The 13,431-nt window shown below is 41.3% G+C and overlaps 1 protein-coding gene and 1 non-coding gene across 2 annotated transcripts in view; one reads left to right on the top strand and one right to left on the bottom strand.

Moving 5' to 3' along the window:
* CCDC126 (coiled-coil domain containing 126) overlaps nt 1–13,431 on the top strand; it is a 43,735-nt gene that overhangs the window by 14,267 nt on the left and 16,037 nt on the right. The window contains exon 2 of the mRNA XM_006069622.4: nt 3,678–4,055. Within this exon, the coding sequence (XP_006069684.1) occupies nt 3,818–4,055 (238 nt within the window). The 5' untranslated portion in view covers nt 3,678–3,817. The remainder of the gene's footprint in view (nt 1–3,677; nt 4,056–13,431) is intronic.
* TRNAC-GCA lies at nt 12,637–12,708 on the bottom strand. Its single transcript has one exon. It is a non-coding gene; the product is annotated as a tRNA-Cys (tRNA).

The raw sequence follows: 13,431 nt of genomic DNA on the forward strand, positions 1-13,431 counted from the left end.
GAGACAAAACCTTTTCATAGTAAAACTTCTTATCTCTATAGAAAACCATGTAAGAAACACAAGCAAGTTACACAGTGTATAAATTTCGCACTTCCTTCTGAGATGGTCTGCTTTAATTTTGTTGTAGGCAATGGTGAATAGACACATTCCATGTAGAATCAAGGCTACGGAGACCTTTCATGACAGCCTCTCTTCTGAATCTGTGGTACAGTTGGGTCATACACAGTATAGAACCAAAAGGGGGGTTCTTTATTTAATGTTTGCAGCTTCTTTGGGTCCCTCAAACTGAGAAACTCGGCTTCCTTGTTCCCTGGGATTTATTTCTCCGGGGACATACCCTCCTCAGCCCTGCTTCTGCCTTGTCTCCTCCCAGGGTTTTCTTGCTGTGTCTGGTGTTGGTACTGCCTCTAAGCAGAGTTTGTGTTCATGATGCTGAGCAGTCTGTCATTCCTTTTTTTTTTAAATTAATTTATTTGGCTGCACTGCGCATCTTGTGGGATCTCAGTTCCCTGACCAGGGATTGAACCTGGGCCATGGCAATGAAAACCCAAGAATCCTAACCACTAGGCCACCAGAGAACTCCCCAGCCTCTCATCCTTAAGCTTGTACCTCCTTGGAGGGATTTTACCTCTTACGGGTTAGGCTCCCTGGGTTTAACTATTCTCCTTCACTAGTCATTCCGGCTTCCTTACCCATGACTTCCTGTTCTCTTCCTAATGCCATTTACAGTTTGGGGATTTGTCACTTTTGTGGAGTTTCATAAAACCTAAGAGTTCTAATATGGCTGGGTTTAAGGACCCTTTTGGAGAAGAAATGGCAACCCACACCAGTGTTCTTGCCTGGAGAATCCCAGGGACGGGGGAGCCTGGTGGGCTGTCGTTTCTGGGGTCACACAGAGTTGGACACAACTGAAGCGACTTAGCAGCAGCAGCAAGGACCCTTTTAAGGGAAAGAAGAGACCCTGAATGGAGATATAGATTCTGAATTTGTGGACTTGCTGATCCTTGTCAAAGTTCAGGCAAGTGAAGTGAGTTGTCCTGCGTATTAAAAAATCTTAAGCAGGCTAACCTCGTAAAGCCTTACTTTAGTCATCTTTGGAGTGGGAACAACAACATTTATTTTTTGAGGTTATATAAATATTAAATGAAATAACCTTTGTGAAGTGTTTATTTCAGTCTGGACCGGTGATAAGGATTCAGTACTTTCACCACAGTGGTTGCTGCTGCTGCTCTTTTAATGCCATTGCTGTAAAAGAGGGCAGTGGTTAAGAGCCTGAGCTTTGAATCCTCTCTCGCCCACTATCTAGTTGTTTGATCTTGGGTAACTTTTTTTTTTTAATGTAGGATATATATCTCCCTTTTTAAAAAATTTATTTATTTTTAATTGAAGGATAATTGCTTTATAGTATTGTGTTGGTTTCTGCCATACATCAACATGAATCAGCCATAAGTATACATATGTCCCCACCCTCTTGAACTGGGCAACTTATTTAATGTCTGTTTGCTTCAGTTTTTTCAACTGTTTAAGTCAGAATATTATTAGTATGGGATATTGTAACGATTAAATAAGCTAATTTATGTAGGGAGTTAGAGTAGAATCTGGTATGAGTAAGTAAGTGTAGTAATGATTGTTGCTGTTATTTAACTGAAGTATCCTCTTGCTTCTGGTTTTGAGTCTCTTCCTTTGTGGCCTTGGACAGGTATAGTAGCCTAGAGCTTTCTAGGCTCTCATTTTAACCTTCATCTGCCAATATACCTTCAGGTCTGTGTTCTCAATTCTCTGGTAATGTCACTTTTCTGACTTTGTGGGCATGCCACCTTTAGAACCCTGCTGTGACTGCTTCAGGACAGATTCCCAGTTGATTTTTCCACTGGGTACTGGGTTGGATAATCTAGCACTCAGGTCAAGCTTGAAAAGACATAGCACCTGTAAAGATGTGTGAAGGAAGGTTTATATATGTGAAAGAATGTTTTTAAATTTTGCTTGGGAACCCAGAATTTTTACTTTTTCTGAACTTAAATGTAAAAATCTTTGTAGAAAAAAATATTAGGTGATGTTTACTTTGTTAAACAAAATTTAGTAATCCAATATTGATATTAATGATATTGTTTCAGTGAACTCTGAAGGAGTTTGTTGTGTGCATGGTAACTGAAGAAAAAAGCAGAAGTAGAAGAAAATTAGAAAATGAGTTAATTCCTTAATTTTTAATTGCTTTACATAGTTATTAACATACCTAGTTGGTGGTGTAGTCTTGGTTGTAGTGAGGTTTGGAAAGACAAATGTACTTCACTTAGAGTAGATTGGTGTCCTTCAAACCTTGAAGCTCCAGAATTTATTGGATGTGTGTCAGGGACTGGGTGGCAGGGTGGAGTAAACTAAGAACGGGAATTTTCTGAACCAAAATTGGCAGGGCAGTAGGTCTCCCCCTTAAGCATACCTCAACACATATGCATTTGCTAAAAAAACTTTGATTATATGTGTTTTGTATTTTGATATTTTGTATAAGATCATTGAGTAAATACTTTCTTAATTTATTTTCAAAAAGGTTTGAAAGCACCTATGCTAGAAATCAAATTCCTAGGGCAAAACAGGATTTTCCTGCTGCTTATCATATATGCTGGCTCATAAATGTGTGTTGAGAGTGATTGAATGCTTTACCTTCATTGATGCTATATTCATTTCTAGTCTTATTATTCTCAAGCTAGATTTAATTACTTCAGTTAAGTAGGTTGGAATTAGTGTGTTTTATTTGCCCATACTACTTTAGGAAGTTAAAACGTTCTTAGTGATTATTTTCATTAAGCTGTGCAATGAAATTTTTTGGACTCTAGGTATATTTCTCCCTGAAGAATTTTATCCCATTAGACATAATTGAAGAGTTTTCTTCACTGGACCCTTTGGTGATTTGGGCACATTATTACTGTTAACCTGTTTATGATTCCTTGATTGTTATTACTTTATCTCTTTTAAAAAACTGAAGTATAACTTTTCAGTTTTTCCTCAAATTATAAAAATACATTCCTGTTTAGAATTGTAAATTTGGAAAGTTAAAAAAAAAGGAAGTTAGTGCTTGTCATGTCTGGCATATACTTAAAAGTATAAACTTATAAATTACGACTTATTTGTCATCTTAGATTGGTTATTTTTTCAGATTACCCGTTGTCATTAGTAGTATTTTCTAGTGACGTTGGCATACTTACTGCTCTGTTTTGTTTTTAGTCAGCTGTTGTGATCTTCCAGTCTGTTTCACCTTTCCTATTTCTGACTTTCATTTTGGAATCAACTTTTTTTTTTTAAAGGAGAAAGAGGAAATGCTTTCACACATTTAGGTTGGGGACTTGTATTTGAAGAGACTGATCTCTCTCTAAATCTTATATGTTCATTGTTTTATTTACAGACAATGAGAAGTTATTCAGAGTTTCATGACCATGGTGGCATTTCTTTCAGGTAGTTCTAATGAACTGACATTTATTTCTAGTTTAAATTTTTAAACAGCTGTGTAAACAGAGCTGATAAAAGACCTGGAAGCTTATTTAGTGATAGAGAAAATTATCAAAAAGAAGACAATACAATTCCAAATGAAAACTATTTGTAGAATCTCTTCTTTAATCTACCATTGTTTATTCTATTACTGATATAGTTAAGACTAATCGCCTTTTTTCTTCTGAATTTTACAGAGTTAATTGTGAGTTGGCGGCAACCTTGCTGAAGATGAAGAATATACATTAGAGGAGATTTTTTTCTTTCACGTCTTGATTGCCTGGTGACTTTGCCTCTAGGTACCATTTTTCAGTTGAGTCTGTTTGGTTCCTCAGAAATGGTTTTTACAATCTCAAGAAAATCTATGTCCCAGAAATTGAGTTTACTCTTGCTTGTATTTGGACTCCTTTGGGGATTGATGTTACTGCACTATATTTTTCAACGACCAAGACATCAAAGCAGTGTCAAGTTACGTGAGCAGATACTAGATTTAAGCAAAAAATATGTTAAAGCCCTAGCAGAGGAAAATAAGAACACGATGGATGTCGAGAATGGCGCTTCTATGGCAGGATATGGTAAGATAACCATAGAATATTCCTGGTTTCCCCCTCTTCATCCTGTCCCCATTTAGTGATAGTCGTGGAGATCCAGCTCACTACTTCATGCACAGGTGTTCACAAAGCAATTTTGTCTTGACTTTTTATTATGAGAAATTTCAAATGTACTGAAAAGTAGAAACCTGATAAATACCCAAATAATCCATCACTTAGGTCTTAACAGTTCTAACATCTTGCAATATTTGCTTTGTCCAATTTTTGGGAAATACTTAAATTATAAAAAACGTGGCATTTTACTGCTAGATATTTCTGTATGTATCCCTGATACAGTGACTTTTCCTGCACAATCAGTGCTGTGGTCATCCCTAGTGCCTATTTGCATTTTTACTGGTTGTCGCTTTACTGCCGCTGCTTTGTCACTTCAGTTGTGTCCAACTCTGTGCAAACCACACGGACTGTAGCCCGCCGGGCTCCTCTGTCCATGGGATTCTCCAGGCGAGAACATGGAGTGGGCTGCCATTTCCTCCTCCAGGGGTTTCACAGTACTGTAGATCATCAGTTGCAGAACATCTGTGAATGCCTAAGGAGCAGCATTTGCCAGCGTCTCCAGTGTTGCTTGTTGCCATTCTCCTTTTCACATCCCACTTGCTGCTGTGTTTTAAGTTCCTTATGTGTCATGTTCTCTCTTGCCTTTAAGACTTAAAGAGAAGAACTAGATCACGGTGTGTGTATATGAATGTGGGGACTATTTCAGTATTTTTTGAATTAAAATTATACATGTATGTATTTAAACAAGCAAACATGTTATGATTGTGAAAGGGCAGTTTTTACCACCTCCAACAGCCCTCAAATTTCCCATTCCTTAGAGTCCGCCATTTAAAATTATTTAATCTGGTGTATTTGGTGATTACATCCATGCCTCTAAATAACATGTTCTACGAGCTACTTCTTGACTTTTTCACTTACAGGAATTATCTGTTTACATCTCACTACAAGGTGAGAGTTCAGCTTTCTTTCTTACTCCAAATTGCATCCCACCCACCTTAGGCTACTTTCACACATGCACACGTGCTTTCTGGCCCATTATAATTTTGGTTGGAACAGTATTCAGTGTTTGTATTATTATGACTGTGTTGGTGGCATTTATTAATATTACTGAGCCATATAATACATTATGGTTACTTTTCCTTTTCTGTACAACTATATTTTCCCCTGGGAATAAAATTTATAAGGCTCAATTCTTATTTCTTTGCCTAGTTCTCTATCCCCACAGCTGTTTAAATCTCCTTCAGTATATTCAGACACATTAGGTATTTCACCACATTTTTCTTGAGTAAAATCTTTTCCAGAGCCTTTGGATTTGCTCTGGCCTAGACTGTTTCCTCTTTAGGCTTCAGTACTGAATTGTTCTAGGATCTCACTCCACCATCATCCCGTGGGTGCCCTTTCCCTCTGTCGTGTTGGATCTCTGTATCCTAGAATCCTGTGACTTCCCCTTTATTGGTTAAGCCCTCATTTTGGGGGAATAGACCCACTGGGAATTTTCTCAGAAAGGTAGAAGGTGGTCAAAGTCTTTGCATATCTGAATATCTGAAAAGTTTTTCTTTTTTCTTTTTTTTTGCTACCCTCTATCTTCATGCTTAACTGACAGTTTTGGTACTAGTTTGGAAATAGTTTCTCTCTGATTTTAAAGGCTTTGTTCTTTTTTTTCCTTCTTAGCTTCCATTGTCCTTTTGGGAATCTTAACGCGGTTCTGGTTCTCCAAACTTTATATGTGACTTATTTTTGGATGCTTATAAGATTTTTATTCTTTTCAAATTTCTTTTAAAAAATTTATTGAAGTATAGTTGATTTACAATGTTGTGATAATTTCTTCTGAAGTGATTCTGGTGTAACTATATATGACTTTTTCTGCATAATCAGTGCTGTGGTCATCCCTACTTCATATTTGCATTTTTCCTGGTTGTCACTTTACTGCTGCTGCTTTGTCACTTCAGTTGTGTCCAACTCTGTGCAAACCGCATGGACTGTAGCCCGCCGGGCTCCTCTGTCCATGGGATTCTCCAGGCAAGAACATTGGAGTGGGCTGCCATTTCCTCCTCCAGGGGTTTCACAGTACTGTAGATCATCAATTGCAGAACATCTGTGAATTCCTAAGAAGCAGCATATATATAAAAGAACATGTATATATATATATATATATATATATGTGTTCTTTCTCATTTTTTTGCTGTTATATTTATCACGGGATGTTGAATATAGTTCCCTGTGCTATGAAGTAGAACCTTGTTGTCTTGAGATTTCTTGATGATGTGCCTTGGTATAGATTCATGTGTTGGAACCTCAGTGGGCTCTTTAAATCCTGAAACTTACGTCCTTTATTTTGGAATATTTTTCCAAAACTATTTATTTGATTTTTTCCTGCACATTGTTTTCGTTCTTTCTTTTTGGAATTGTTATTCAACATTTGGGCCTTCTGAACTGGTCCTCACAGTTCAGTTCAGTCACTCAGTCGTGTCTGACTTCTTTGCGACCCCATGAACCACAGCACGCCAGGCCTCCCTGTCCATCACCAACTACCGGAGTCTACCCAAATCCATGTCCATTGAGTCAGTGATGCCATCCAGCCACCTCATCCTCTGTCGTCCCCTTCTCCTCCTGCCCTCAATCTTTCCCAACATCAGGGTCTTTTCAAATGAGTCAGCTCTTCCCATCAGGTGGCCAAAGTATTGGAGTTTCAGCTTCAACATCAGTCCTTCCAATGAACACCCAGGACTGATCTCCTTTAGGATGGACTGGTTGGATCTCCTTGCAGTCCAAGGGACTCTTAAAAGTCTTCTCCAACACCACACTTGAAAAGCATCAATTCTTTGGTGCTTAGCTTTCTTTATAGTCCAACTCTCACATCCATACATGACCACTGGGAAAACTATAGCCTTGACTAGACCGACCTTTGTTGGCAAAGTAATGTCTCTGGTTTTTAATATGCTGTCTTCTGCTGCTGCTGCTAAGTCATTTCAGTCATGTCCGACTCTGTGTGATCCCATAGACAGCAGCCCACCAGGCTCCCCTGTCCCTGGGATTCTCCAGGCAAGAACACTGGAGTGGGTCTAGGTTGGTCATAACTTTCCTTCCAAGGAGTAAGTGTCTTTTAATTTCATGGCTGCAATCACCATCTGCAGTGATTTTGGAGCCCCCCAAAAATAAAGTCAGCCACTGTTTCCACTGTTTCCTCCTCTGTTTGCCATGAAGTGATGGGACCGGATGCCATGATCTTAGTTTTCTGAATGTTGAGCTTTAAGCCAACTTTTTGACTCTCCTCTTTCACTTTCATCAAGAGGCTCTTTAGTTCTTCTTCACGTTCTGCCATAAGGGTGGTATCATCTGCCTATCTGCAGTTATTGATATTTCTCCCGGCAATCTTGATTCCAGCTTGTGCTTCATCCAGCCCAGTATTTCTCATGATGTACTCTGCATATAAGTTAAATAAGCAGGGTGACAATATACAGCCTTGACGTACTCCTTTTCCTATTTGGAACCAGTCTGTTGTTCTATGTCCAGTTCTAACTGTTGCTTCCTGTTCTGCATATAGGTTTCTCAAGAGGCAGGTCAGGTGGTCTGGTATTCCCACCTCTTTCAGAATTTTCCACTAATACCCTTTTATTTGCTTTCCTAGTTTCCACCTTTTTGTATTTTTGCTCTATTTGTTGAAGTTTTTCCTCAGCTGTATTTTCAGTTCTGTATGGAATTTTTCATTTTGTCTCTTTCATTTTTAACTGCTAAGAGCTCCATTTTTGTTATTTCCCTAAGGTTAATTAGTGATAACTTTTCTGAAGTGTTCTTAAAGAGTGAGACACTAAAACCTTGATGGGTAATGCTGAGTTGCTGAGTGGTGTTCACTCAGACGATCTGACTGGGTCATTTGTTTGGGAGTATCCTTAATATTTACAGTGACTTTTGATTACTGCTGCTGCTGCTAAGTCGCTTCAGTCGTGTCTGACTCTGTGCAACCCCATAGACAGCAGCCCACCAGGCTCCCCCATCCCTGGGATTCTCCAGGCAAAAACACTGGAGTGGGTTGCCATTTCTTTCTCCAATGCGTGAAAGTGAAAAGTGAAAGTTAAGTCACTCAGTCGTGTCCGACTCTTGGCCAAATTTCACAGGTTAAGGGCCTAATCCTTCACAATACTGCCCTTACTTCAGACACCAGCCGTAAGTTTGGGTGTCCCCCGTGTCATCTCCACTTTTTTTCCAGCTCTCTACAAGTTCCAGGGTTCCCACTATCCTCTCAGGTTTATGATGCATGAGATCAGCTCATGGAACTCACTGAAAGTACTATACTTACAGTTTTATTACAGCAGAATGGAAATCAGAATCAGCCAAAGGGAGAGACAAACAAGGCAGGTCTGTGAGGATTCCAGGTGCGAAGTTTCTGTTGTTTTCTCCCTATGAAATCAGAACACATTGCCCTCCTGGCATGTCAGTGTGTGTCAGTATTAAGAGCATTGCCAGTGAGGTGAGCCCACTGAAACTTCGGTGTCCAGAGTTTTTATTGATGTTTCATTGTGGAGGTATGACTGATTGAGTCATTAGCCACGTGGTTGAGCTCAATTTCCCAGTCTCCCTCACCTCTCTCCTACTGGAAAGCCCTTACCCTCTACTCACAAGATGGGTCTTTCTGTATGGCTTGCCCCCATTCTGAGTCACCTCGGTACACACTATCCAGGGGCGCACCAAGAGTCCCAGTTTAACACATTATTGACCCGGGGTGGTTTATGCAGAAACTAGTGCCTCTCCTGCTAATCCCTCTCTGGTCAATAATATGTTAATATCAAGTGCAATTCCTTGGGCCCACCATGAATAACAAAGACAATCAGCCAGGAACTTCCTGGCATTCAGAGTCTGCGTCCCAGGATCCTGGGACAAAGGCCAGCTAAACTTTTCTTTCCCTTTTTAAAAAATAATTAACGAATTGATTTTTGGCTGTGCTGGGTCTCTTGTTGCTGTGCATGGGCTTCAGTAGTTGTGTCACGTGGGCTCAGCAGTTGTGGTGCACAGGCTTAACTGCCTTGCTGCTGCATGTGGAATCCTCCCGGACCAGGAGTAGAACCCCTATCCCCTGTTCTGGGAGATGGGTTCCTAACTACTGGACCACCTGGGAAGTGCCCCAGTTTTTTAATTATAGTATTAGTGTCTGTTCATGGCAAATAGATGGGGAAACAATGGAAACAGTGAGAGACTTTATTTTCTTGGGCTCCAAAATCACTGCAGACGGTGACTGCAGCCATGAAATTAAAAGACGCTTGCTCCTTGGAAGAAAAGCTATGACCAACCTAGAAAACATATGGAAAAGAGACATTACTTTGCCAACAAAGGTCCATCTAGTCAGAGCTATGGTTTTTCTTGGAGAAGGAAATGGCAACCCACTCCAGTATTCTTGCTTGGAGAATCCCAGGGACAGAGGAGCCTGGTGGGCTGCTGTCTATGGGGTTGCACAGAGTCGGACACGACTGAGCGACTTAGCAGCAGCAGCAGCATAGTTTTTCTAGCAGTCATGTATGAATGTGAGAGTTGGACTATAAAGAAAGCTGAGTGCCGAAGAATTGATGCTTTTGAACTGTGGTGTTGGAGAAGACTCTTGAGAGTACTTTGGACAGCAAGGAAATCAAACTAGTCCATCCTAAAGAAAATCAGTCCTGAATATTCATTGGAAGGACTGATGCTGAAGCTGAAACTCCAATACTTTGGCCACCTGATGCGAAGAACTGATTGATTTGAAAAGACCCTGATGCTGGGAAAGATTGAAGGCGGGAGGAAAAGGGGATGACAGAGAATGAAATGGTTGGATGGCACCACCGACTCTATGGACATGAGTTTGACCAAGTTCCAGGAGTTAGTGATGGACAGGGAAGCCTGGTGTGCTATAGTCCATGGGGTTGCAAAGAGTTGGACACGACTGAGTGACTGAACTGAACTGAATATCAGTATGTTTAGGTCTTTTCTCGAGCTGGTCAGACTCCTTAGAGAAGGGCTTCCAATCTCTTCCAACACTTGGAGGACATCTATGCGTCCAAGTGTTGTGGGAGCGAACACTTGTTCTCTGAGCCAGGGGAAGAGGGTGCGGCCGGAGGAGTGGCCTCAGTACTCACTATGAGAACTCTCACTTCCTCCTCCAGTTTTCAGTGCGGTGCCCAGGCCTTCAGCTGTTTCACTGGCTTCCAAAAATGCCTCTCAGATTTTCTGCAGTGGTGGAGGGGCCATTGCCCAGTTTGGAGTGGTAGAGAAAATTTAGCAATCAGATTTCTTATAAATCAGTTTTTATCCAGTCCTTCGGTTTTTGGTTCCTTTTTTACTACTATTTTCATTAGTACCTGATACAGCAATTTCTGGGCCATTTGGGCTGGTTTTTATGGAGAAAAATGAATTGCTCTTTGTTTTCTCTTATTTTTTCAATTGTGTTTTGGTTTCTGTTTCAAGATCCAAGTTTTTCAGGTATGCTAAGTCAGTTATCTAGGACACAAAGTAGCCATTTCTCCCCTGTGGGTGCGTGCTCCGTTGTGTCCGACTTTTTGTGACTCCATGGACTGTAGCCCACCAGGCTCCTCTGTCCATGAAATTCTCCAGGCAAGAATACTGGAGTGGTTTGCCATGCCCTTCTCCAGGGGATCTTCATGACCCAGGGATTCAACCTGCATCTCTTCGTCTCCTGCATTGGCAGGCAGATTCTTTACCACTGACGCCACCTGGGAAGCCCCAGGTCTCATCCATTTGCTTTCCAGCTTCTGGAATTTTGTTGCTGTTGTCTCCTTTCTTGTTATCTTTGGCCTCATTCATGTATGCATATAAAAAAGAGAGCGTGAAAAAGAATCACCTTTACTGTTTTGATGGAGTATCTAGAGTCAACAAAGGTTTAAGTGCCTTTATTGAGTTTAACTATTTTTATCTGGGAATGCCCTGGACACTGTTTTTTATTCTCTTTATGATGACTTTTATGAAGTGATGAGGGTTAGTCTGCATTGGCTCTTGAGAATCAAATATTGTTGACTAGATATGGAGTTCGGAGAAGGCAATGGCACCCCACTCTTGCCTGGAAAATCCCATGGACGGAGGAGCCTGGTAGGCTGCAGTCCATGGGGTCGCGAAGAGTCGGACACGACTGAGCGACTTCACTTTCACTTTTCACTTTCCTGCACTGGAGAAGGAAATGGCAACCCACTCCAGTGTTCTTGCCTGGAGAATCCTAGGAATGGGGGAGCCTGGTGGGGTGCTGTCTGTGGAGTCCCACAGAGTCAGACACGACTGAAGTGATTAGCAGCAGCAGCAGCAGCAGCAGAGATGGAGTTGGTATAAACTGAGATGGCAGTACTAGTGGCAGGTGCAGATTAAATGTTACATTGTTTTGCATTCTGTTTAGTCCAAGGACACTGATAGAAACGTGAAGAAGCAATTCTTTCGGAACAAGAGAAGAAAATTTCTCTGCTTGACCAGAATAACTGATATTTTTAAAGGTAGCTGTTCTGTGCTATGCTCAGTTCAGGTGCTCAGTTGTGTCCGACTCTTTGCAGTCCCATGAATCGCAGCACCCCAGGCCTCCCTGTCTATCACCAACTCCCGGAGTTCACTGAGACTCACAACCATCGAGTCAGTGATGCCATCCAGCCATCTCATCCTCTGTCGTCCCCTTCTCCTCCTGCCCCCAATCCCTCCCAGCATCAGAGTCTTTTCCAGTGAGTCAACTGTTCGCATGAGGTGGCCAAAGTACTGGAGTTTCAGCTTTAGCATCATTCCCTCCAAAGAAATCCCAGGGCTGATCTCCTTCAGAATGGACTGGTTGGATCTCCTTGCAGTCCAAGGGACTCTCAAGAGTCTTTTCCAACACTACAGTTCAAAGGCATCAATTCTTCGGCCCTCAGCTTTCTTCACAGTCCAACTCTCACATCCATACATGACCACTGGAAGAACCATAGCCTTGACTAGACGGATTTTTGTTGGCAAAGTAATGTCTCTGCTTTTCAATATGCTATCTAGGTTGGTCATAACTTTTCTGCCAAGGAGTAAGCGTCTTTTAATTTCAATGTTCTATGCTGTGTAGCTGTATATAACAACTCAGTTACAAGAGCAAAATGAGACTCATACACATGGTATCTTTTAAACTATATTTTAAAATATATGGTGGAGCTAGTTCAATGTCAGTGAATATATACCTGCATCATTTAATGGCCACATGGTATTTAACCAGTGATCTGAAATGTTTTTTTACTTATTTCTGGTTATAAAAAAATAAAAGCATTCAAATATTACAGAAATATGCACTATAGATAAGTAAAAGAGCAGAGAGAGAGAATGTCAATCAATTTGGTATATATTGGGAGTAGCAGACTTTTTCTTATAGGACTAAATGTTAAGTATTTTCAGCCTTGTGGGTCATTTGGTCTTCTTTTCAGTAAATGAGCATGGCTTGCTTGCTTTCTTGTGAAGTCGCTAAGTCACGTCTGACTCTTTGTGACCCCATGGACTGTAGCCTATCAGGCCCCTCCCTCCATGGGATTTTCCAGGCAAGAGTGCTGGAGTGGATTGCCATTTCCTTCTCCAGGGGATCTTCCCGAGCCAGGAATCGAACCTGGCTCTCCTGCATTGCAGGCAGACGCTTTACCATCTGAGCCACCAGGGATCCACCAGGGAGCATGGCTGCTGCTGCTGCTGCTAAGTTGCTTTAGTCGTGTCCGACTCTGTGTGACCCCAGAGACGGCAGCCCACCAGGCTTCCCTGTCCCTGGGATTCTCCAGGCAAGGACACTGGTGTGGGTTGCCATTTCCTTCTCCAGTGCAGGAAAGTGAAAAGTGAAAGTGAAGTCGCTCAGTCGTGTCCGACTCTTAGCGACCCCATGGACTGCAGCCTACCAGGCTCCTCCATCCATGGGATTTTACAGGCAAGGGTACTGGAGTGGGGTGCCATTGCCTTCTCTGGGGAGCATGGCTATGTTCCAGTAAAACTTTTTTACAAAGACAGATAACCAACCAGCTCTAGTTTGCAGGTATATCATCCAGCACATTTTGAACAAAAATAGGATTGTACTGCATATATGCTAGTTTGCAACTTTCTTGTTTTCACTTGATTATAGATACCTTTCCATGTTATTACAGATAGTCTGTTTCATCCTTTTTAGTAACTTAATACTGTTTCATATTAAAAGGTTCCTTTTTTCCCTGCTTATTCTGTAGTAATGGATAATTTGTTGCTAACCTTGCATGTTGGATTTAGTGCTGTGATATGTGTGTATATATGAACCCCACTCCAGTACTCTTGCCTGGAAAATCCCATGGACGGAGGAGCCTGGAAGGCTGCAGTCAGTGGGGTCACTGAGGGTCAGACACAACTGAGTGACTTCACTTGC

This window comes from Bubalus bubalis, chromosome 8 (genome assembly GCF_019923935.1).
Source record: "Bubalus bubalis isolate 160015118507 breed Murrah chromosome 8, NDDB_SH_1, whole genome shotgun sequence".
Lineage (NCBI taxonomy): Eukaryota > Metazoa > Chordata > Mammalia > Artiodactyla > Bovidae > Bubalus > Bubalus bubalis.